Source organism: Taudactylus pleione, unplaced genomic scaffold (genome assembly GCF_031769625.1).
Source record: "Taudactylus pleione unplaced genomic scaffold, aTauple2 ptg000016l, whole genome shotgun sequence".
NCBI lineage: Eukaryota > Metazoa > Chordata > Amphibia > Anura > Myobatrachidae > Taudactylus > Taudactylus pleione.
This window is the reverse complement of record NW_028284418.1, coordinates 47601236-47628265: the sequence shown is the minus strand read 5'-3', so window position 1 is coordinate 47628265 and position 27030 is coordinate 47601236. Positions and strand designations below refer to the sequence as shown.

Genomic DNA, 27030 nt, shown 5'->3' with positions numbered 1-27030 from the left:
ATGCATTGGTAGGAAAGCACCTTTCTAAAGTCCCGGTAGAGAGTGCAGAAGGTCCACAAATACTGTAGGAGAATCTGACCATTCCAGTTTTAGGTGAAAATACCTATAAAGACCTCAGGGGAAGGTTTCATGATTCTTCAGTAGAAACCAACAGATGTATTCCCAAAATATAACAGACAGTACAGCAATGTATGCACACATATTATTCCAATAACACACGAGGTGCCTCAGACATACTTACATTCCTTCTCTTGATGGCTTCCCGCAACATATCTACTACATCCTCTCCTTCACAGTCAGTAGCTTTGAAACCTTTTGTCCATCCAACCAGTGTTCCCTATACAGCAATTTCAAAGGATAAGAAATAAAAAAATGGAACATGCATGGGAAATAAACAGGATAGTGGGAAATAAAATGTGGTATAATAAAAATTAGACAATAGCAATACGACATAAAAACAACAGTAATTATGCAACAGCCAAATGATTAAGAGGCTATACAATGGGATGAAAATAATGAGTAATGACAGTGGAGAGCGGGGTAACAACAAGGAGGGAAGAGTATAGTAACATAGGTATGGTAATACAACAAATGTCTGCCAGCTACATCATAACAGACCCCAATCAGACATGGAACCATGTCAGGCCAAAGTAGCAGAGTTTACATGAAGATCATATAGGAACAAGGATTAGTCAGGCGCCAGAAGGTGAGGTGGAACCAGGGGCAGTTGTATGCCAGTAGTGTGCCGGGCTCCTTGTGGAGGAAGGTTGTTGGCATCAACAGTTGAAGAACACTGAGTTTACATTGGGATCTGGGAGATTAAAACAACAATGCAGTTGGAAGGCTTCATCTGGCATTTTTGCAGCCAGACTCTTGCAATTGGAGACAACTTGAAGTTTAAAAAGGGAAGTCCTTACCAGAAGCATCCCCAGCAGATGTGGTTGGGGTAGGCACAAGTTTTTGGGAGGCTGAGGGCTGGGTGGTTATGAAGTCGCAAATAAGGTTGTGGGAGAAGGACACTACTGATTAACCATGGATGGATTAGCCTCAACAGAAGGTGTAACACACTCAAGGCAGGGAATCACAGGTCATGACTCAGTGAGATATTTCGGGGGCATGAAACATCAGACTTAATGTAGCTCCAGGTACAGATGGGATGGGGAATATCAGGTAGGTGAGAGAAGTATGTACAGCGGGCAGACTCCAGGTATAGCAAAACCCTTGTGCAGGAATACAAAGTAGCAAAGTGAAAGAGGTGCAGTAAAAGGTGTGTTCTGGGCATGCAGCTCAAATCTGTAGGATAAGATGGCACAATGCTGTAGAGCAGTACCTCTCAAATCCAGTCCTCAGGACTCACAAACAATGCATGTTTTCCATATCACCTTGCTGGAGCACAGATGTAGTCATTACTGACTGACACATTTTAAAAGAACCATTCTAATTATTTCACTTGTGATTCTGTAAGGAGACCTGGAAAACATGCACTGTTATTCTGTCTTGAGGAATGGATTTGAGAAGCACTGCTGTAGAGGACCTTGGGTTGCAAGTTTCATAGTAAAGGGGTAAATCCTGGCAGAAGAGAGAACCTGCAGGGCAGGGCTGTTGTGAGTCTCCAAAATGGCTCGCCCAAAGGCATGCCATCTGGTTTGACTCTGAGGTTGGCAACCAAATTCGTGCAAATCAAAGCAAGCAGACAGGAACAAAGCTGCTTGCTGGTCGCACTGGGATTTATCTAGTTGAAGAAACCAGTGTATGAGGACTCATCTGTACCAGCAATTTGTGTCTGTGCTAAAAGGAGGATCTGTGCAATAAGGGGGAAGGGGAACTGTGCGTTGAGTAGGCTGACTGACCTATTGAGCTTTCTGTGCAAACTTGACTGTCAACAGGGGTTTGTGCAATGCTTCCATTAGTACATTTATACATTATAGTTATTATAATCATGTGTACTGAAGTTTTACCCTGTCTTTGGCCCCATTTGGTGACAATTCATAATACTGGACAATGTAGGTATCCATTAGCAAGCACATTTGTCCCCAGCAATAGAAACCATGTAATTGTGCATAAACCATTTTTGTTGTCCATAATCATTTCTTTAAAGGCTGCATCACTGTTTAAACTTGTTTTTTAATTTGTGTATTAAACCAGTTTGGATTTGCCCTTTAAAAAAAATAGCTTTAACTCTTGAGGCTAAATCGTGGCAATCTAGGCTCTTGACGCAAATTACAGGCTATTACATTTGGGCCAGGATCATTGTTTATCTGCAGCCCCGTGGCTGCCTCACCTGGATCCTTTCTGGGTAGGATGAATAATCCTTGTAACTGATGACGCATAATGGCTGCCTCATTTCTGTATTGTCCTTATGGGATCTCTATTTTATGCAGATAAAAAACCTCTGAACTATATTCATGGTATCTGTAAAGCACCTTGAGTCCTATTGGAGACAAGCACTATATAAATAATAATAATAAATAATATCTATATCCCCCGTCCCCAATACAGACTTACACAATGTTGGTAGGAGACCCATAGACTGTCACTGATGCTTGTGGCATCACCTATGCCATGTACAGCTACAATCCAGATGCCAATTTTAATTCACATTTATATAAGAACAACAAGGTGACACAGAAAACCCGAATTTAGGTATGTAAAAATGGAACTAAAATAATTCCTCTAAAGACTATTTATGGAAGTGTAAAATTCCAGGATAGCAGAGCTGTTGTCATTTTGTGAAGCCAATCGCCTGTTATTACCTGAAAGTACCCAATCTCAGGAGGAATTATATGAGACAATATGATGGCATCTGCATGGTGCAACATTTACCATTGTCTAATGGGTGGAAGTAGGTAAACTGGAGAGTTCCTTGCCGAGTGCAGGCCAGACTCATGCACTTAATAATGCACCAGTATGAAAAGGCAAAATTACATTTTCTGCACATATTTAAAATGATATTAAAAGGGTTAAGAAGGCACACTAAGGGGGCATTCCTTATTAATGGGGGTCCGCAGAGCCAATTCTGTGCAACAAACCAGGAGTGTGCTCATACTCTCATTAGCTCTCCTTTTGCACCTTCCATGGACACTGGGAAAGCTAATTTATAGACTTCACTGTGACCAATGTAATAAATACCTTCATACACATAAAATTGTCACATGTAATAAAACAGTACTAATGTCCTGTCAGCTGATTCATTAAGACATACAGTAAATGAGTCTAAATGAGACAGTATTTAGGAGTTATACTGACAATTGCAAATGAAGGGGTGGTCACATAGTGGGCACTTTTTAAGCCTAACCTGCAACAGGTTGTGGATTTTTCTTTATTGCTATTTTCTTAATCATCCTAAAATATGGAATGAAAATGTACTGTGGGTGTCCTCTTTGTGGACAGAAGGTTGAGTCCGTGCAACAACATTTTGTTTTGTAAATGATCTTTACAGTGCTAAGGCAAGCTTTTAATTCCAGTCATTCACTAGCTCTGGAGGCTCAGAGAAGGAGAACCATACCTTGTCAATCCGTTCTTGTCTGCAAGGAAAGGAGAAAGTGAATCCCAATGGTAACGGAGCACCTTTAATTCCCATGTAATCTAGGAATTCTGCGATGCACTCCACAATGTGGTCAAACAACTAGAAAACAACAGCACAATAATATTAATAAGAAGAAATAATGTACAACCCCTTATTAAATATTTGACAATGTTTGTTGCTAAACAATGTTTTAGCACTCACATTTCTCCCATCCCCCTTACTGCCCTTTCGCTCTGTAAGCTTTACTGGGGCAGGAACTGATGTGAATGGCTAAATATGCTCTGTAAAAGTGCTGCAGAATATATATGCGCTATATTAATTACTGGTAATATATAAATAATAACAAATTAATTCTTAATATGTGATGTTTCACCATATGCAGGCGGCTTGTACCTCTTCACCGGTCCCTTGCATTATTTCCAGAGGAATAGCAAAGATCTTGTTGTACATTTTCACATAGCGTCTTCGCCCACTTCTGATTTTGACCAACAAAACTCGAAAGTTTGTTCCTCCAAGGTCCAGAGCCAGAAACTTGCCGTTTTCTATAATACACATTATATATTATAATTTTCCTGCATAGTCATAGGTGCAACACAGGGGAAGGTGTATCAAACGTATAGCAACCAATCAGCTTTTAGCTATCATTTACCAGATACATTCTATAATATGATAGCTAGGAGCTGATTGGTTGCTATGGGTAATTTCTCCACCTTCCCTCACATTTTTTCAGCTCTTGCATCTACGATGAGGAAGCATCACTTCTAATACTTATGTAAACATGTAATCTCCACATGACACAGCACCAGTGTCTTTATAACCTCAAATAAATATTTGCCCAGTTCAATGTGTAAAAGGAACTATTCAATCTTCCCCAGGGCTATAGTGCCGGAGGCCATCTTTGTTATAATTTCGACAACACCCTAAAATTTTTGGAGTTTAGGGGAAGCCATATTGGTTACAACCTTGTGTAGCACAAGAGCAGAGACCCTATAGTGTCCCTTGGTTTTCTGTGCTTCATTTGTAATATAAAGAATGCTGATAATTTGTAATTACTGGAAGGATACTTTTGTGTTATACTTCTGGGTGTGCTTTGGCTTGGGGCAACAAAGCTTGTGCAGCTTTTTGGGGATAAAGGGAGAAAGCAGCAAAAAAAAGTCCCATGGGATCAAAGGGCCTGATTCAGCAAGGATCGCAGATGCAATTAACCACGCAATCGGCCGATTGTTGCATACTGCACATGCATCTCCACTGCGATAGGGACTGTGATCGCAATGGCTACGCAGACCCATCGCAGAGTGATTGACAGGAAGTATCGTTTGGGGGTGGGGAGGTTGATGAAACGCAGGCGCGCCAATGCGTTTGAACGCCGTTACAGGTGCGTGCATAAATTATCCACTGCGATGCCATACGCAGCCTGAGCTCTCGCTGTGTACCGGAAGGTTAGCAATGTCTGAGTAAGGTCTGGCCTTGTGCAAGTGTGCGTGAGGCTGTGACTGTACTTAATGTTACCGATGGTTTCGCAGTCTTGCCAAGTATTATGGATGTGTGTAAGGTAAGGTGGGCATCCTTATGTAGTCCTGTAACGGCATAGTGATCGCAGTGGATTAGCATATGATCGCAGTCAGACTGCGTGCGTAATCGCTATTGCAATCGCAGCTGTGATCCTTGCTGAATCAGGCCCAAAAATTTTAGCTATATGGACTGGGTCATAATAGGATATATTTTATAAATATATAATTTTTAAGTGAAACTTTTGTTATAAAGATACATATATTGTGCTCAGTGTCATTATATGGATAAATATATCCACACCTACATACAGATTAAGATCTAAGGGACTTGCAATAAATATATGATATTAAAAATATACTGGTAGGTTAATTGGCTCCAAACAAAAAAAATAAATTAACCCTAGTGTGTATGTGTGTGAGCATGTGGTAGGGAATATAGATTGTAAGCTCCACTGGGGCAGGGGCTGATGTGAGTGGCCAAATATTCTCTGTAAAGCGCTGCGGAATATGTGTGCGCTATATAAGTAACTGGTAATAAATAAATAAATATTAAGGCCTCCATTTACTAACGAGTTTCATCACCAAAACGTGTGATAAATGTCACTATGCATGATAAATGGTGCTCCAGCCAATCACATCCCAACTGTCAACTGTTAGAAAAATGACAGTTGGGAGGTGATTGGCTGGAGCACCATTTATCATACACAGTGACATTTATCACTCGTTTTGGTGATGAAACTCGTTAGTAAATGAGGCCCATAGTGTGACAATGTATAACAGTGGAATTTTGTACCTGACCCATCTGGTGTCCCATAAACATAAGTCGGTAACATTTTAACCGTTGCAGAGTCATGTGTTTCTTTGTGAAGTCCATATTTCAGCTCATTCATCATTCTTAATTTAATATCTGCAAGTTTCTCGTCTGTAATGCGGAACAAGTCTAGGACCTCATCGATTTGCTTATGTTGTGAGAGCAATCTACAAGCCACTGCTGTCACCATAGCCGCGCCTTTACCACTGCCGCTTTCTGAGAGGAGAAACCGCACGTCGCAGTTAGGAACCAGTCTCCTCACAACTTTGTGTAGTCGTTTAGCATATCTGAAAAACACAGGAGCATGTCATTATTACCTGTTTGGCCAGGCTGTTTGTTTAAGAGTGTAAAACCAAATGCACTCAATGTACTGAGTGCAGCGTTTCCCATTCTCGGGTTTGTCAGAACTACAGATCATGTGACCAGTTGCTAGAAATGAGCAACAGAGAAATCTGCAACTAAGGGCAACTCAGTCGATTGTTGCGTTCTGCACAACCCGCCACTGCGATCGCAGTGACTACACAGGTCCATCGCAGAGTGATTGACAGGATGTGTCGTTTGTGGGTGGTGACGGGGGAGTAGTCAGGGAAAATCAAGTGGTCCAGTGCGTTTGAACTCCGTTACAGGGACGTGCATACAGTGGTGGCCAAAATTGCGGACACTTTTTAAAATTTTAATGTTTTTCCACTTCAAATGCTTATAAAAACTGTTACAATTCATGCATATATCAAATGAAAGTAAATTTAATGCTGAATTGAACACAATAAACAGAGGTCAAATATTTGCATTACAAGGGAAGTTATGCAGTGAAGACAACACTTAGGGTGAAAATCCCTGTGTACTTATGATGTTACTGTCCTATCAGTATTTTGTTGGGTATCCTTTATTTTTCAAGACAGCAGCACAGTGATGTGGCATTGAGCCAACCAATGTTTGGAGCTCTTCCTTCTTTATTATGTGGTGCCATGAGACAATTATAGCCTCAATTAATTGTCTTTTATTGGATGGACGCCTCAGATGTACCAGTTTTTTCAAACGGAACCACAAATGTTCTATGGGGTTCAGGTCTGGGCTGTTTCCTGGCCATCCCAGCACCTGTATGTCATTCTCCATGAACCACTGTTTGCATATCCATGCAGTGTGGCAGGGAGCTGAACCCTGCCGGAAAAAAAAATGGGGCATTATCTGGAAAAAGATCCCCGATAGAAGGTCGAAGTTTTGGTTGTAGGATGGTGCCAATGTACTTTCTGCTGTTCAGTGTGCCATCTAAGACATTAAAGGTGGCCTACAGCATCTGCTGTCATACATGCCCAGATCATAACACTTGTAGGATTCTTTGTTGTTGCTTGAATGCAATCTGGATGTACCTCTTCCCCAATGCGACGTCTCACATATTTTCTCCCATCACTACCAAATATTGATATCTTAGTTTCGTCACTCCATATCACTTGTTTCCACTGACCTTCTGTCCATGCAATGTGTTCTTTTGCCCACTGTATTCGTTTCTGACGCTGCTTTTTATTCAGCAATGGTTTTTTTCGGGGAATCCTACTTTTTAGGCATTGACAAAAACACCAGTTGCACTCAGTTCACTGCTAATGGCTGCAGATGACATCCATCTGTCCCTGACACAAACTCGTTTTATTCTCCTATCATCAACAGCTGTTGTGCACTTTTTCCGGCCTTTTCCTTCTTTGTTTTGTATAGATTGTGTTTCCTGATAGCGTAAACAAAACTTTCGCACTCCTGATGTTGTCACATTCCCACCAACTTCTCTCGCAATTGCTGCATACAAAAGACCATTTTCACGTAACGCCACAATCCTGGATCTCTTCCTGGGTGACCAGTCACCACTTTGCCTGGACGACATTGTTGTATTTATTTTTTACATTGTCAATAGCACTAAATAATACACACAAACATCCAACCATAATTACACTTCAGTAACCAACTTTACTCTGCAAAATGAAACAGCCAAACTGACCTTTCCCACCTTTGAACATGACCTTGCATCTGCTCATAAACTTGTACAAATATATAAGTGCCTTGATAGCGCTGATTGCAAATACACCTATTAGAAATCGGGATTATATTAATAAATTACCCTGCAATATAAAATTATGTCAATTTATTCATATTTATAACACAACAAACAGAAAATAGAAAATGTCAAGAAAATACACAGTGTTACATGGAGGAGAAAAGGGTTCCACAAATATCTTCTCACCCAAACAAGGTGCTGCGGTGGGCAAGTGCTACTTAAGCAATGGGTCCTGGGCCTCAATAGCTCAGCACCACCGCAGATAATGTATTAGGTCCAAAAGCGTGGCTGGGTTTCCAAATTGCGTCCCTCCTGGTCCTCAAGTAGTCACCTTTCTGCAACGCGTTTCGGGTCACTTAAGGAATCCTTCTTCAAGCAAAGGTGACTTGTAGTCTGCAGCTAACTCTTTTTATATCCTGGTCCAACCTCTGATTGGTCTTGAAATTCCCGCATATTGTCGATGGATGCGGCGGCCGTGTCACTTCCAGTGTTCGCCGGAAGTTTCATGCGTTCCACCTTACTCCGACTTCCTTCAGAAACCCAGAAGTTGTGTTTGTTCCACTTGTTTGGCGGGGAGACTCTCCTCAGGATCATCTAGTGGTTACTAGCAGATGAATATTTGGGCTCCGATCGCGGCCATCTTGGTATGGGCTAAAGACCCAAAATAGGCAGCGATGTATAGGACTTTGCCCGTTACTATTAAAATCAAATATAGCAGGATTTGGTTCCAAATTCTAAAGTACTTTTCTATGTTCAGCTGGAAAAAACTATGCCGTATTATGTATTCCGGCACTATCCATCCCTAAAAGCCAGCTGAACATTTCCTTATTGGTCCTCCAAATAAGTTAAGAGCCATAAAAAAGGGGAAAAATGGAAAATAAAAAAGGGGAAGATAAAAGGAGAATGGAGTTAGACATAATTTCATTTAACAATACTGAATAAAAATACAAAATATTAGTCTAAAAACCACTTCAATTCAAAATCAAGATTTAAGCCTTTTGGGGACAAAGTTTCTAAATAAAAAATCCACTTCATCTCACTAGTGGCTAAACGCTTCTCTCTATATCATTGGTTGTCCAGTTTGTTTTAATTAGCTGGATACCAAAGAAATGTTTTATTTGATTTTCATTTTTATTATGGACTTTTAAGAAATGATCTGAAAAAGAATGAGTATTGAGTCCTTTTCTAATATTATAAATGTGCTCTGCCATATGTATTTTTACATTTCTAGTGGTTCTCCCCACATAAAATAAACCGCAAGTGCATTCTAAAACGTATATAACATTTCTCGAATGACACGTGATTAAATCTTTTATTCTATGTGATTTTCCTTTTATGGTGAACTCTGTAATCTTTTTAGTATTTCCGTATGATGATGCTGTGATTCTGCACATTAAACAGCTTCCACATCGGTGGAAGCCTTTTGTTCTCTTGCTTACTTGATTCTTTTCAGGAAGAGTACTCCTAACTAGTTTATCCTTAAGAGAAGGAGCCTTTTTGTATATATAGACTGGTTTTGTTGGTAATACTCCCCCCAATATGGGGTCATTCTTTAAAATATTCCAATTTTTTCTTATGATGTTTTCAATTAGTTTATGATGGGCGCCATATTTTGTTATAAATGCCCATTCATAATTGTTTTTCCTTTTTGAAGTGTTTATTTTTTCTTTTAAAAGATCTTCTCTCTTGACTTCTCTCACCTGTTGTTTGGCAGTAGTTAATAAAAAATCAGAATAACCTTTTGTTTTAAATCTTTCGGTCATTTCATCAATTTGTACATTTAAAGTGCATTCTTTAGTGCAATTTCTTTTTAACCTTTTAAATTGGCCAAGTGGTATATTTTCCAAACACCTATTATGATGTTCACTATTGGCTGCAATATAGGAGTTGGAATCGGTCATTTTTTTATGCGTTTTTTGTACAAATATGACCATCGTCAATGTAAATTACCAAATCTAAAAAGACTACCTCAATCTGACTAATATTAAAAACTAATTTAATATTGAAAGTGTTAATATTTAAAAAATCACAAAAATTATTAAGATGGGTGGAATCCTCTTTCCAAATAAAATGCACATCGTCAATAAAACGCCACCAGGCCATCAGGTTTGCCCCTGCCTCTTTTGCTGGATTAATCATTAAAATTTCCCAGTAAGCCATAAATAAATTAGCTTAGCTAGGGGCAAACCTGGTGCCCATTGCAGTGCCTAAAATCTGTAGATAAAATACTCCATTAAAATAGAAATAATTATTTTTCAATATAAAAGAAATGGCTTCTAAAATAAAATCTTTTACATTTTCACTATATGTGCTAATATCCAAAATATACTTAACAGCCTGTAAAAAAGCACATAGTCAATAAAACGCCAAATTAAGAAAATTAAATCAAATTGAATGGTCAGAAGATTGTTTTTTAATAACTACTGATGTACGCACTTTATATACTATAATTGAGGAGGAACAAGGATTACAGGCTGTTAAGTACACTTCAAAAAGAAAAAACAATTATGAATGGGCATTTATAACAAAATATGGCGCCCATCATAAACAAATTGAAAACATCAAAAGAAAAAATTGGAATATTTTAAGGAATGACCCCATATTGGGGGGAGTATTACCAACAAAACCAGTTTATATATACAAAAAGGCTCCTTCTCTTAAGGATAAACTAGTTAGGAGTACTCTTCCTGAAAAGAATCAAGTAAGTGAGAGAACAAAAGGCTTCCACCGATGTGGAAGCTGTTTAATGTGCAGAACCACAGCATCATCATACGGAAATACTAAAAAGATTACAGAGTTCACCATAAAAGGAAAATCACATAGAATAAAAGATTTTATCACGTGTCATTCGAGAAATGTTATATACGTTTTAGAATACACTTATGGTTTATTTTATGTGGGGAGAACCACTAGAAATGTAAAAATACATATGGCAGAGCACATTTATAATATTAGAAAAGGACTCAATACTCATTCTTTTTCAGATCATTTCTTAAACGTCCATAATAAAAATGAAAATCAAATAAAAAATTTCTTTGGTATCCAGCTAATTAAAACAAACTGGAGAACCAATGATATAGAGAAGCGTTTAGCCACTAGTGAGATTAAGTGGATTTTTTATTTAGAAACTTTGGCCCTCATTCAGAGCCGTACGCTCTGAGCAGAGCGCACACTCTGCATGAGGGCCGGGCTCCATTTTCATGGAGCGTCCTCCTGGACGCTCGTATAGCTGTGGGTCACCACCCACAGGCTATACGAGCGTGCATTTTGATGGCCGCGATGGTCGTGACCATCGCGACCATCGAAATTGCGAGCCGGAGCCTGCGGTTGAGGTTTTCAACCGCAAGCTCCGGAGTGATTTTGGCTCTATCAGAGCCAAAATCACTCCCACTGACATCACTAGTGATGTCAGTGGGCCGGCTTCTGACGGGAGGCGTTCCCGTGGGAACGCCCCCGTCAGGGAGGCACACCCCCGGCACGCCCACCAAAGGGGGCGTGCTGTCAATCAACATTGACAGCACGCCCCCTTTGATCGGACACAACGAGCGAAGGAAAGTCCTTCGCTCGTCGTGTCTGGCGCATGCGCACGACGGAGCTCCCTCCGTCGTGCGCATGCTCAGTGCAGACCATCGACCCACTTGCGAGCGGACAGCCGCTCGCGAGTGGGTCTGAATCAGGCCCTTTGTCCCCAAAAGGCTTAAATCTCGATTTTGAATTGAAGTGGTTTTTAGACTAATATTTTGTATTTTTATTCAGTATTGTTAAATGAAATTATGTCTAACGCCATTCTCCTTTTATCCTCCCCTTTTTTATTTTCCATTTTTCCCCTTTTTTATGGCTCTTAACTTATTTGGAGGACCAATAAGGAAATATGGGGATAGATAGTGCCGAAATACATAGTACGGCATAGTTTTTTCCAGCGGAACATAGAAAAGTACTTTGGAATTTGGAACCAAATCCGCTCTATTTAACTTTAATAGTAACGGGCAAAGTCCAATACATCGCTGCCTATTTTGGGTCTTTAGCCCATACCAAGATGGCCATAATCGGAGCCCAAATATTCATCTCCTAGTAACCACTAGATGATCCTGAAGAGAGTCTTCCCGCCGACCAGTGGAACGCACACAACTTCCGGGTTTCTGAAGGAAGTCGGAGTAAGGTGGAATGCATGAAACTTCCGGCGAACACCGGAAGTGACACGGCCGCCGCATCCATTGACAATACGCGGGAATTTCAAGACCAATCAGAGGTTGGACCAGGATATAAAAAGAGTTAGCTGCAGACTACAAGTCACCTTTGCTTGAAGAAGGATCCCTTAAGTGATCCGAAACACGTTGCAGAAAGGTGACTACTTGAGGACCAGGAGGGACGCAATTTGGGTACCCAGCCACGCTTTTGGACCTAATACATTACCTGTGGTGGTGCCGAGCTATTGAGGCCCAGGACCCATTGCTTAATTAGCCCTTGCCCACCGCAGCACCTTGTTTGGGTGAGAAGCTATTTGTGGAATCCTTTTCTCCTCCATGTAACACTGTGTATTTTCTTGACATTATCCATTTTCTGTTTGTTGTGTTATAAATATGAATAAATTGACATAATTTTATATTGCAGGGTAATTTATTAATATAATCCCGATTTCTAATAGGTGTATTTACAATCAGCGCTATCAAGGTACTTATATATTTGTACAAGTCTTTAATGTGGAGTTGGCATTACTCCATTTTTTAGTACCATTGAAGCTGCAAGATTGTATTTGCGCACTAAAGCACAACTCATTTCTATTTGACTATCTGCTCATAAACGACAACTGACTGGTCCTCATAACGACAATTCCGATTGGCTGGTAGTAGCTGTTACTACAATGCGCTTCTTGAATCTCATGCATCTGTGCTTAACTTCCCTTGTAATGCAAATATTTGACCTCTGTTTATTGTGTTGAATTCTACATTAAATTTCCTTTCATTTGATATATGAATCATTGCACTGCGTGAAGTGAAACAGTTTTTATAAGCATTCAAAGTTGAAAAACATTCAAATTTCAAAATGTGTCCACAATTTTGGCCACCAGTGTATATTAGCCACTGCGATGTCCTATGCAACATGAGGCCTCATAGCATGCGATGAAGTTAGCAATTTCTGAGTAAGGTCAGGGCTTGTGCAAGTGTGCGTGAGGCTGCGATGGTATTCGATTGTACTGATGGTTTCACAGTCTTGCTAAACATTATGGATGTGTGTAAGGTAAAGTGGGCGTCCTTATGTAGTGCTGCATCGGCATAGTGATTGCAATGAATTAGCATACTATCTCAGGTGAACAGTGTGTGTAATCGCTATTGCATTCACAGTTGCGATTGGTAGTGAATCAGGTCTTAACTCTGTAATCTCCACTGCTGTCATTATAAATTAGAACTGTGTAATTCAGGGAAGGTTTAGTACATCAGTAGTTTGACAGTGTTGTCCTGTGAAATTGTATTAGGAGTTCCTAGGTAGAAGAAAAGGTGACAATCTAAAGCTACGCTACTAGAAAATCAAAAGAAGGATAATTCCGGAACATTTTAAAATGGTGTCTCAGGGTCTCACTCACAGTTGCACCCAAGCTCATTTTGTGGAAAACCGAACACTTTTAAGCACCGTGCATGCTCCATAAATGAGCGCGCACATCTGCAGACTGTTCAGTCATACGCATAACGTATCTTAGTTGTAACATCACTAGCTGAGTGGGAGTAACTGAGTGGTATTGGGGAGCTCACATGTAGGCTGTGTGTGTTGGCAGTGACCCATAGGATCTCACTAGGATCCATTGTGCAATATGTGTGACTAGAATATAAAGTTTGAGTGCAATTGCAGGCGACTTGTATGCAACTATGAACTGGCCCCTCTCTTGCCATTGCTATAGTTTGGATTTTATATTACTGCCAAGTTATTAAATGCCAAGTGGAATACTTACTATTAGTGTAAGAACAAGCACTTTGTCTTAACTGTTCTGTATACAACACTATCACAGTGCTATTATAGGAGGGAAAAATCACATGTTCCGCTCACTATTCTGGATTTGTAAGTCACACCAAAGCCACAGAAATGTCGTCTACATAATTATTGTAATAGAGGAAAAAGACATTTTAAAATAAATATAGTATGATACAGGTTGAATCTCCCTTATCTATAATGCTTGGGACCAGGGGTATTTTGGATAACGGAATATTCAGTATTTTGGAATATTTGCATACCATAATGAGATATCTTGGGAATGGGACCCCAATATACACACAGAATGCATTTGTGTGTTATATACATCTTATACACACAGCCTGCAGGTAATTTTATACAATATTTTCAATAATTTTGTGGCTCAAGCTTTCTATTATCTGAATTAGGACACTTACTGTGGGTACATTCTATTATCTGTATGATAGGACACTTACTGGGGGTACGTTCTATTATCTGTATGACAGGACACTTACTGGGGGTACCTTCTATTATCTGTATGATAGGACACTTACTGCGGGTACGTTCTATTATCTGTATGATAGGACACTTACTGGGGGTACGTTCTATTATCTGTATGATAGGATACTTACTGGGGGTGAGTTCTATAAACTGTACCATCCATTCCAACAGTTGTCCTCATCCTATCTAGCTTCTTGTTCTCCCGAAGCCGTGTGAGGATGGCAGCAAGAGCAGCTGCACACAGGTTGGCCGATCGGAAAGAGACTATAGTGGAGACATGCTGCACAGCAATGCAATCATCTTCTGATGGCTGCAGGCCAAGGTCAAGTAAAATCTGTCTGGTGTTAAACAGCCCTTCATTATATCTGCAATAGAGAACCAGAGATTACACAATAATTCCAGTTGTCAGGAGACACTAGTGTTGAGGCATGGGCTACAGTTACTGATCCTTTCAGATGTCTTCTTTGCTAACCTAACCTAACATTATGCATGCAATCTTTAATAATGCCTTAAACACATGTATAGAACATCATCTTACTTCTCCATGGCAGCCACGTGACTTGTCTCTATCTTTCCCTTGGTACGGAGAGCATTAGAGATCTTCCCACCAAACAGAAGGCCTTTCTTTGCCATGCTCAGTAGAATAAGTCTGACAAGTTCTCCCATGTACAAACCACTGATCATCTTCTCAAACCTAAAAACAGAGGACAAATAGCGGCATTTTATTTTCACATGCCAAAAAGATTCTTTAGTAAAACAATTGCGATACCCATTGTTCTATCTGTCAACGCAGGCATCAGAGATTTACCTAGGTACCAATAACAATGTAACATGGGATTCTCAGTTTTATCAAGTAATGTTTTCTATAGGAGACAGTTCTTTTCAGAGATATAACTGTACACAGTAAAACACCACAATAGCTAGATTAACTTTATGTATTTGCTATCACTAAGCAACAGAACGCTCAACAGGTAACTACTTCTATTGTATTGTAACATGTGTAAATTATAGTAGAATGTTCAAGACTACAAAACCCATTTAAAATTTTTCAGACTGTAGATATCTTCTAATAAAATAATATGTTATAGGATAAAAGTGAGCTGAACAATATGTCTCTGTAATTCTATAGGATAATGTTAGAATATATTTAATACGACTATATGTCAGTATTCTCACTTTTCACTCTGTCTCCTAACACTGCTTAGTAAATAGACCCCTCAGATGCATACAGTCAGAATCTGAAATTGTTAATGATGTACAAGCAACCACATGACAGATGCGCAGCTTGCTACAAATCGCGGCCAATTAGACATTACAAGTTGGGTCTTGACTTCTTAGTTTTAAGTCCAGACTGCTTACTTTGCTATATGGCAAATTCAAACCTGCATGTTATCAAAGAATGGAAATAAATATATAAAAGGACTTACAGCTGTTTCCCAGGATTGATAGAGCCTAAATCTATTTCTTCATCAAAGTCTGTTCTGTAGTCATCTATAGAGCCATCGTCTCCGAAAGCTCCCCACTCTGTGTTAATGCACATTCTCCCCTCATCGCCTTCCACGAGGTCAATGTTGCTCAGGTTCTCCATATAGCAGGCATTTGTACCACTCCCTACAGAGATGTAAGCATTAATCACTTCATTATCTATGTATCCACTTTATACCCAAACCTCAGCCTCCCTTTTCCACTAATTCCAGGTTATACTGTAGATGCAGCAAAGGATCTCAGCATATGCCCATATCAGGTTAATAAACACACACTGTAGGCCCTTATGTTACAGCTGCAAGTGGCACACACTGGCACGATTCCGGCAAGTTACACCGTAGATTTAATGTATGAATAATTTAAAAGGCAAAACCAACTTTGCTTTTGCTGCTTTAAATCTACAGGCTAAATCGCCAGATTCGCACCAGTTCCTGCATCCCGCGCGGGCTATTACATATATGCCATAGGACCTGAAGCTTAGCACATGGTGGCAGAAAATGGTGAATCTCATTTTTTGCATTTATGTTTTATTATTTATTTTATTTCATTCAAACAAGGAATTATAACAGAAATGACATTATACTAAAGGAACATACAGTAATCATGATAGTAAAGCAATTATTTGTACAGCAGAACAGAATAGGCTGGCGCTATATAAATAAATGTTCATAATTAATAATTACAAAGTATTTCTTTTATTTTTTTTTTAAAAAAAGGGGTCATGAAGATTTGGAGAGTATCCTGCTGATCATTCTGTAACAAGACCATTCTGGATAAAAATAATTCATGATCACATAATTGCTCAGTCATATACTAGTCTTGTGATGAGAACCCCAGGACAACTGTTGCTGAATAGTCATCATATGGGAGCCTACTAAGAAGTGATCGGAAACCACTTGTGTGTCCTTACTTGTAGCTTTGTATAGCCGGGGCCGGACCTTCCATCAGGCAAAGCTGGAACCTGCTGGCACAATTGTAGGCCTAAACTAGATGAAGTTCTCCCGTAGCTTCTTGGCTACTGCCTAACTTCCCTCACACCCCGGTACCTAGTGGCAGTGATCATGGGAGCAGGTGCTGTGGAGTCTCTAAAGTGGCATAGTGGACTTGAGAACCTCTGGGTACATCCAGCCCATCTGGAACAGGTATATTTATTTGGAATTTGATTAAAAAAATGAATAAATAAATGATGGCTGCTGTCATACTATTGTAGAAGAATAGTGCTTCAACCTACTACCACATGGCTAGATTCCTATTCATATGTCAAATTACTAACTTCCTAAACCATTACCCATAAGGGCAAACTGTTATTGGTCTTGTGTGCATGTATGTAAAGTGCTGCAGAAATGCCAATCCTGCATGAGCCCCTTAAATAAATCAGCCTTGATGTAGCCAGTATAAACGAATGTGTGCCACTATATCTATAACACAGATGCATTTCTTTTACCTACAATGACACCAACTTCACACAATTGGTCATCGTATCCACAAGTCATCATTGTACCCACAGTGTCATTAACCAGAGCCAAGACTTCCACATTGGTGTTCTAAAAATAAAAAATATATATTACATTATTGAATCTAAGAACACAGAACTTTATAGCAGAAAGTACACACTGCTCCTCTATTTTGTATGTGATTTTTTGTGTGTATTTATGGGGCATAGAGAATGTTGTAGCTTTTTTTCTTAATATTTTCTAAGTCATATATTTGTCCCATGCGTTCTTCAATTGTCTTACTAGACGAGTCCTATAACAACTGCTGAGAGGCTATTTCACGGATCAATCACGGCGTCTCTAAAAAGTAAAGGAGTAATTCCATAAATACTTATTTCCAGGGCTACTGAGTGGGGAAGAGGAAGAGGTAAAAAAATACATGGCTCAGGCCTTTTTGGTGGCCAGGGAGGTGCTGCCACACTCCCAAGATGGCCTAGTGCCCTGCAATTACCCACCTGTGCAGAGCATGTAGAGAGGGCCCTGGTATTTACAAGTGGTGTAGCCCAGTAGTAACATCCCTACCCACAAGATCTCCTGGCGGCCCTGTATATTTACAGTGAATGTTTGTATAATGTCACCTCTGTCAATTTTCTCCTCTAAATTGTACATGTTCAGAACAGTTTCCTGATAAGTTTTTCAGCAATGCAACAGTTTAGTAGCTTATATTGGAATTTAATTTATAGGCAGAACTGAGTTTACCTGAGCTGGTGTCATACCAGTGACCTGTAAAAAGAAAACATAACTCCCGGCTTCCTGTAACTAATAACGTCTCCTCGTCAGACAATGATGTTCCTGGCATTACACCGCCATGAATTCTGAATTCTGCTTGTACAGTTATGTGTCCATGCATGATTTTACATTTTGTACACTGTCCATTACTCTATTTGCACTAAATCGCTACACATTTGTTTGACATTTTCTGGAGTCTAAACCATGTAATAAATCTTGTATAATCATCTGCCAAAAGACATTATTTCCCATGTAAACCAAACATAATATCATTAATGACTACATTAAACAAAACAGGAGGAAAGCTCAAGGTTCTCCACTGGTTATCAGCCCTTCATCTAAGCTTACATTATTGACTACAACAATCATAGCAGGATGTATCAAGCATCGCATTTTGAATGTGATACATTACGCCACTTACCGCATGCATATCAGCGTTTATTAATGCCGTATACATGTACAATTGCGTTTAAAACCACAAAGGACAGCTCTTAAATTAATAAATTGTGACACTGTATCAAAAATATTAGTTGCTGATATTTGAATAATTGATGGCCACTAAACTACTCTGATCAATCGCTTTAGAAACATAGACAAAAAAATCCACTAGATTTGTTTGGCATGATCTACCAGCAACAAGTCTGTGATTCCTCGGATGTCATCATTTGTTTGACTGACTCTCAATAGTCAACAATTACATTTTTCCCATAAGTGTGAAGAAACGAAAAAACTAAGCATAATCAGAGATGTAGTCATCATGACGGCAGACGGGATGCAGATCGTCGATATACTGACACTGGAATCCCTTCACCCGGCAAAATGGCGCCACCACTATCCCGAATGGGATCAGGATACCAGTGTCAGCAATCCCAAACGAGGATCCAGGTAAGTATGTGTGGTTAACCCGGGGAAGGGGGGTACGTTTATGGACCTCTGCGGGGAAATTAAGGTTAGGCACCCCCCGGGAGGATTAGGATTAGGCTGTGGGGAGGGTGAGTTAGGATTAGGCACCACCAAGGGGAGGTTAGTGTTAGGCACCCCCTGAGAGGGTTAGGTTTAGGGTGCATGAAGGGGTGGTTAGGGTTAGGCACCACAGGGGGCAGGTTAGGGTTAGGCACAGGGCTGTCTCTTCCATTGGGCTTTTTGGGCAGCTGCCCAAGGGCCCGAAGCTTCAAGGGGCCCGCCAGCCCCCCTGCAGCCGCGGCCAGTTGTTAAATGTTTATTTTTTTTATTATCACTGTGTTCCGATCTGCCAGACCCACAACCCCCCCCCGCCCGACCCTCCGGGAGCGCTTACTTACTAAGACCTTCTGCAGATGATGTGCAGCCTGTGCGGCGCAGGTGACATGACGATGTCACGCTGTGTATGACCGAGTGCCCATGAAGAAGAGCGGAGGAGCCGGAGCAGCGCGCAATCAACAGGACGCCGAATCTCCTCAGTTGGTGAATTATGCTGAAGGAACTTGTTCCGGGAGTCGGTGGGGGGGGGTGTTATGTGTACACTGTGTGTGTATGTTATGTGTATACTGTGTATGTTATGTGTATACTGTGTGTGTTATGTGTATGCTGTGTGTGTGTGTGTTATGTGTGTGTGTTATGTGTTGTGAATGGCAACCAGACTCCATCTTAAAAATAAGAATCTGCACGACGCCATTTTGCGAATGGCCGTCCAGCGCCATTTTAGAGAAACTCACACTTAAGTACATACGGCGATGCTATTATTAGCATCATGAGATCACATATTATTAGCATTATGCGAACACATATCTCCCCATATCCCATATACACATTAAATACGCACATTAGCGAATGGATAATATCCTGCATGTGAACGCTGTTTATTAGCTGCATGCGTACACATCTGCCCCAAGTTAAAAGTCCTCACCACATAAATCTAACTAGCGTCTTTTCCCAAACCCCTAATACTTACACGCTGCACACTCAAGTAAAAGGTTCCATAGCTTCAAAGTGTAATATTCAACGTTTATTCAGTTATTACTAATGTTGTGAAATAAAGATTATTTGATATCTAAGATTTAGTACATGATAAGCCAATCATGTTTGGTAGTGTACTGATCTACTCTGTCTCTACAGCTTTCCGGTGTCATCGGTGAGAAGATCGCAACATGCATTCTCAACTTATGGACTGTAGAGAGTTAAAACACCAAAATGTACTTTGTAATGTTAGCAGCTTAGATTTGCATGCGGTGGGAAAAAGACAAAAGGCTGTCGGAGGCTGATCTGTGTCCATTTGAATCAACCTGTTAAATGTCCTGTAACAGATGCACCCGCACTGGGAACCAATGGAACCATGCCAAACTTTTCTATTGTATTGCTTCTCCCGGTAAGGGTATAAATGTGCGTACCAACTCCAATCTGGAGTCTTCTTGCTGATGCTGATGATGGAGGTTTCTTGTTGATGCCGGTAACTGGTCCCAGTGCGCATGCATATGTATAACTGTACCTTGGGTCTGTATGATTTCTTTGCGATAAATTGTCTTTAGATCACAGCGTGTAACCTACTGTTTTTATGTTGAATAATAACCTTTGTGCGTTGGAAACACATTTCTCAAAGTCTGAAGGCATTTATTTACTCTATGACTGCGTACGCAAATAGCGTCAGTTTTAGAAGGTATAGGCAGGATTTAGAAGGTATAAGCAGGAGCAAACAGAGGTTTAAATCCAGTATCCTTAGTGTGTTATGTGTATACTGTGTGTGTATGTTATGTGTATACTGTGTATGTTATGTGTGTATGTTATGTGTATGTTATGTGTGTGTTATGTGTATACTGTGTATGTTATGTGCATACTGTGTGTGTGTGTATGTTATGTGTATACTGTGTGTGTATGTTATGTGTGTATGTTATGTGTATACTGTGTATGTTATGTGTATACTGTGTGTGTGGGTGGTTAGGTGCCCCAGAGCATTGCTTTGCCCAGGGCCCACGCTGGAGTCCACCTGTGGTAAATTGAGTTGATTGGACAGGATTTTGAAAGGCATACACCTGTCTATATAAAGTCCCACACTTGACAGTGCATGTCAGAGCACAAACCAAGCATGAAGTCCAAGTTCACTCTATTGAACTATTTAACTTTACATGAGTTCAATACTTCTATATATTAAATGATCCACTATTAATTACATGCTATTATTCGTATAATTTATCATTTTCATCATTATCACAGCTGCTTTTAACTTTATTAATAACTGGGTTTTTTTTTTATTTCATTATACTATCTGTGTATTTGTGGTTATTGTTGATCAGATTAATTTTGAAGTTGTATTTCACACTGTCCTATGCCTAACTTCCGGATCCACGTACTGCTTGTTGGAAAGTCATATATATCCCCTATAGTGTAAGTGATTATATGATTTAACAACCATAAATACAGAGCAAAAATAGTTATTTAGGCAGCATATCAATCTCCTTGTCTTGTTTTGGACTACTGATATCTGCCTATTTACAAATATAGGACACAAAACTACTGCACACTGCCCCAATATCTGTACAAGACATTATTATAGTTATAGACCACTTTTTATACAGGTTATACATACAGGAGATTGAAAACATACCCTTCTTTTCTTCAGAGATTTACGCAGCAAGTTGACCACATCAGTTTGCTGGACCCCTCTCACTTTATAGTTTTTCGTCCATGAAATCAAGACTCCCTTAAACAGAAACCACAGGACATGGACTATAATACCATTAAATATATATATGAAGCACAGAGAGTCTGCTCCCTGTCACGCACCACAGACAGCAAACTTAACACTATTCGTGATTACAATGCAATGAAATGTTGCATGTTATGGAGCGTACACACGGTCAGATTTGTCAGACTTGTCTGCCTCTGGCCCTGATTCAGAGCCGGACGCTCTGACAGAGCGCTCGCTCTGAATCAGGGCCGTCCTTCTTAATTTTAGAGCGGCCTCCTGGCCGCTCGTATACCTGTGGGTGACCGCCCACAGCTATAGCGAGCAGCCAGAAAGATGGTCGCGATGGTCAAGACCATCGGACTTGTGACAAGACCCTTGTGGTAGGGTCTCTTTGCCACAAGCCCCAGTGGACTTCTTGCTCTTACAGAGCAAGAAGTCCACCCACTGATATCACTTGTGATGTCAGTGGGGCTGGCCCTAGACGGTAGGCATTCCCATGGGAACGCCTCCGTCTGGGCAGCCACGCCCCCGGCACGCCCACCAAAGGGGGCGTACTGTCAGTCAACATCGACAGCATGCCCCCTTTGTAGCGAGACCCGGAGCGACAGCTTGCCCGTCGCTATCCGGGTCTCGCGCATGCGCACGATGGAGCCGCCTCCGTCGTGCGCATGCGCACTGGGCCAACATTGACCCGCTTGCGAGCGGGTTTGAGTCAGGCCCTCTGTTCCTCCTCTCCAGCAAATCTAGGATCAGCAATCTATTCTCTGGAACTGGCTTCCTCATGCCCCCAGACACTGAGTCTCCAAGCTTTTAAGCACTCCCCTCAAATAAAACTTTGGATTTTATAACTTGACCTATCATAACTTGCTTAACTCATATGATCTATCATGAACGACCCCAACCTACAGTCCACTCAAATGTTCCTTCACCTCTTGTTCTGTCAGATGCTCTTTAGATTGTAATCTCTATGAACTTGGTTCTTATAGCTATTTCCTTGTGTGTAATTGTTAAGCTCATCTAACTGTCATGATGGCCGGCATGTATTACTTACTGAATAGTGCTGCAATAAAATATGGCACTAAAGTTAGTCCTTGTGAATGACTATAATAAACTGTAGGCATCACTGTGGCAAAGCAATTGTCTTACCTCATCGAGTTTTGTCTGCTTGCATGGGAATGAGAAGGTGAAGCCAAGTGGGATCTTCTCTGTAATCTGTCTTTTCTTCATGAAATCACCCAGACAGTCAGCAACATGGTCAAAGAGCTGCAATAAATGAGCTTTCATTAGAACAGCAAATAGGAATCCTTAAGGGATTGATGGTTCCTACACATATTGGAAGAGTATACATTTCTCATTTTTGTTATAGGCGTATGGATGAATTCAGCATGTAAGAAGCTATGAACCTATTATAACAAAAGTGACATATTTGACATAGGAAAACATTTTGTTTAAATGACTGATCTAAATTTTGTACACCTGGTAAATTAGCACTGAGTATATTGCACCTACTAAAAAACTTACTTCAGCTTTACTTCCATTAATGATCTCGTCAGGGGTTGGATAAAACTGACTGTCCATTTGTACATTCTGTTTTCCATCTTCAGACACTTTCACCCTTAGAACTCTGAACTTTGAACCACCAAGATCAAGGGCCAGAAAATCCCCCTTTTCTGCACCATAAACAAAACGGCCATGTTAATAAAATAGTGAAATGCGTGTGTCATGGGGAAGGCGGGGGAACAAGGCGGCAGAAATAGCATAGGGGCAAATATTTAAACGACTTCCACACATGTACAACTTGACCAATTACTAATCAGTAACTAAGGGGGTCTATTTACTAACCCTTGGGTAGAGATAAAGTGGACGAAGATAAAGTACCAGCCAACCAGCTCCTGTCATTTTTCAAACACAGCCTGTTACATGGCAGTTAGGAGCTGATTGGCTGGTACTTTATCTCTGTTCACTTTATCTCCATCCAAGCCTTACTAAAGAGACCCCTAAGGCTTCTAATTAGATTTCTCGAACAACAGTATTAATGAGTGGTCATTGTGGCAACCCCGTCATTTGACCCGATCAGTTCTCTGGGCAATTTGTTCATACATGTGGAAGGCCATATTAAACAGAACTGATCCTTCAGGGATTTTGTCAGCCACCTAGATCATAGGGATCCTGTGCAGTCGGGTGACCCATTGACTTCTATCTCAAACTAATGTGGTCATCAGACAATCAGATTACTGGATATGCTTCATCCAATCAGACCACTACTTAATTGGGTAAATGTAATCAATCTAACCTCAAAAATAATTTCAGCCAAATTTGGTTTAACCAACATTGCTACATTGATTCTATCAGCATTGTAAGCTCTGACAAGCAGGGCCCTCCTTCCCTCATGTGCTTTTCCATCCCTCACTTATCCCATCATCTCCTCCTCGCTGCCTATTACAGCACCAAACCCTTGGGTTCTGATTATGTGGGTTACGGGTACTATGACTGCTGATGCAGCAATATTTATAAACCATGTCCTGCAATGTTTTGTGCTGCAAGTCACATTTTTCTCGTGACATGTTTTCTACTTTATGTAAAATTTTTCATATGCAAACATACGTATAACATAAATGCAAATTCCAAACTACCCAAAGTATGTCTATTAACCCTGCAAGCAACAAGGGTTCTTTTCCAAAGCAAAGCAAGTACTAGAACGTTGCAATGCTAACGGCTGTTGTGATGTTATGTTACTGCTATCGCTCCCAGAACTACACATCACTGCACAGGAATTTGCAATACAAAATTAGCATATTTTCAAAGGGCTGCACAAGGGAATTCCTAAATAAGGAGAGAGAGGAGAAAGGAAAACCAAAGCAGAGTTTTTGCAACACTATAAAGTATAAACAGTGATCTTGCAGATAGTTTGTACATTTTAATACAGAACTCAATTAGTTATTAAATGTATTTATTGTAATCATCTACCGGATCCATCAGGAGTTGACCTGACACAAGTTGGCAGCATCTTCACTGATGCAGTTGGGTTTGTGTCCCTCTTCAAGCCTTTATCCATCTCTGCTTGAAACCGACCAATTATATCCAGTAAGTTTTCATCTGACAGACGCATATGATATAAAAACCGATCGACCTGCAGATGTGAAGTAAATGCACACGTATTAATAAACGCTTATATCTGTGCAGCTAATCTATAGGTATACATTTTGTTGCATAAGCTCAGACGACTGAAAAAATAACAGTGTAAAGACCCACTGGCTGTATGAGAGGGCAGGATTTCATGGAGTTACTTACTATGTCAATACAACATGAGATTTCATCTCACTGTCAAATGAAGCTTACATGGCTCCCTACAGGTCATCTCGGGCCTTGCACTGCTGGCGCTGTCCCACTACTGTAGCTTTAATTGCTGACTTTTATTTTCCATTATTGTCTATGTACAACCCCATAAATCCACATAGATTATAAAGTGAAGAAAAGGCAGACTGTAAACACTACATTCATCTAACTAAAGTCCTGTGTGACATTACATTACAGAAGGTGCAGACTATTATTAAACATATTTACAGATATAGACTCTGTAGTGGCTGCTTTATGTATAAAAATACAAAAATAATAATAATGATGTATGTACCTGTTAATGACCTTAAATCTTGTAAGTGCATATCTTTGATGACTATATATGTAACCCTTCATACAATGTACACAATGCAAAGCATGCTTTTGCTACATTTACACATGTACGCCCCAGATCATTCTCTTGTTTATAGACAGCAGCTGCAATGCCACCAGGACCGGTGAAAGGACGCCCTAGGCAAGATTTCCCCAACCGCCCCTGCTCCCTCTAATTCATAATATGCCACGCATCAGTCTCCACAGTTTATAACATGCCACACAGCAGTGTCCCAAATTCATAATATACTATATAGAATATGCCGCACAGCAGAGAACCAAAATCATAATGTACCTCTTAACACTGCCTCAAATTCATAGTATGCCACAAATTCATTATATGCCGCTCAGCCATGAATTATACAATTATTTTTTTTGTGGACTCAGCGGCGCCCCCTAGACAGCTGCATAAAGCTGCCTAATGGTAGCACTGGCCCTGAATGCCACCTGCTCCTGATGTGTCCTAGCCCAGTACTACAGACTTACAGTAGGCCCTTCTGTGCTTGTTGTTGAGTATATTACACACCAGCACATCCGCTGTGATTTATTTTACTTTTTTTTCTAACAATAATTAATTTTCTCTGAAATATCCATATTTGGTGATTACTATGAATTTTCCATGTATAGCTACAGTGGCACCTCCCATATACACAGAAACAATTCCTGTAACGTGTGATGATTTCTTCTTGTTCTGCCAGTTTAGATATACAAAGATTTATTTCATTTTAAATGATTTCTGGCTACAAAATAGAGTAGTAACAGTAAAAATCGCAAGTTGCAATTTTAGTGACGATAGATCTAAGTACGTATCATATACTGTATTCTATTCCATTAGTGATAGCTTCAATGCAACATCTACAGTTGCAAATATAAATGTACTGTCCTTTTCCTCATACAGCGACGAGGCTACTGGCAGCCCTCCGAGGCTTCATCTCTCTTCATTGTCAGATTTGACTTGTTTAAAATGCCTGCTTATATGTTATAATATTTGTCTCATTGTGAATAAATGTGTTATTTACACTTAGTACTTAGATTAATAGTAATGTGTGCTCCCTTTGAAAGTTAGAGGGCCGCCCAATGTGGTCCCTGACCTGTATCGGGTTGCCTGTCACTATCATAGCGATACACAATTCTATAGTGCCCCTGAGTTTCAAGACATAATATAGCTGAGAGACCTTAGACATTACATCCTCAGTAGTCAAAGTTATTCCATTACAGTATCTACAACCATTCACGTACAGGTACATTTAGAGAGTTAGAATAGTTTAAAATAGTTGTCATAGATTTTTTATTTTATTATATTTATTTATAAATTGTAATAAGAAAATGTTTTTTTTTTTTTTTTTTTTTTTTTTTAAACTTACCTTTTTTATTTGATCTTCTTTTAGCTTTGTGAACCAAAATGATACCAAATGTACTGTAAACATTTTGGAGAAAATATAGAATTTTGCCTACAAGCGTAAATAAGTTGTAATGAAGCTTATATGCTTAGGAGTGTCCAAGACGAACCCATAGAAGTGAACTGACAAAGCGCGGAGACAAAGGCTGGTGTGATTCACTACAGTGGTTCAATCATTAACACTTCTTCCTGGGTAAGGGTTATTGCTAAGAGCTAGACATTGATTAAGCTGTAGGTAATAAATCATTTGCGCAATCATTT

At 40.0% G+C, this 27030-nt stretch overlaps 1 protein-coding gene across 1 annotated transcript in view; it reads right to left on the bottom strand.

Annotated features, from left to right (window-relative positions):
* LOC148542014 (hexokinase HKDC1-like) overlaps nt 1-26797 on the bottom strand; it is a 47348-nt gene extending 20551 nt beyond the window's left edge. Inside the window, exons 1-13 of the mRNA XM_088473882.1 lie at nt 26735-26797; nt 24669-24831; nt 23223-23371; nt 22848-22964; nt 21618-21713; nt 17263-17362; nt 15761-15944; nt 14872-15027; nt 14465-14698; nt 5831-6135; nt 3920-4068; nt 3506-3625; nt 242-337 (exon numbers count right to left, since the gene is read on the bottom strand). Coding sequence (XP_088330008.1) covers nt 242-337; nt 3506-3625; nt 3920-4068; nt 5831-6135; nt 14465-14698; nt 14872-15027; nt 15761-15944; nt 17263-17362; nt 21618-21713; nt 22848-22964; nt 23223-23371; nt 24669-24831; nt 26735-26797 — 1932 coding nt within the window. The remainder of the gene's footprint in view (nt 1-241; nt 338-3505; nt 3626-3919; nt 4069-5830; nt 6136-14464; nt 14699-14871; nt 15028-15760; nt 15945-17262; nt 17363-21617; nt 21714-22847; nt 22965-23222; nt 23372-24668; nt 24832-26734) is intronic.
* Nucleotides 26798-27030: the final 233 nt, after the last annotated feature.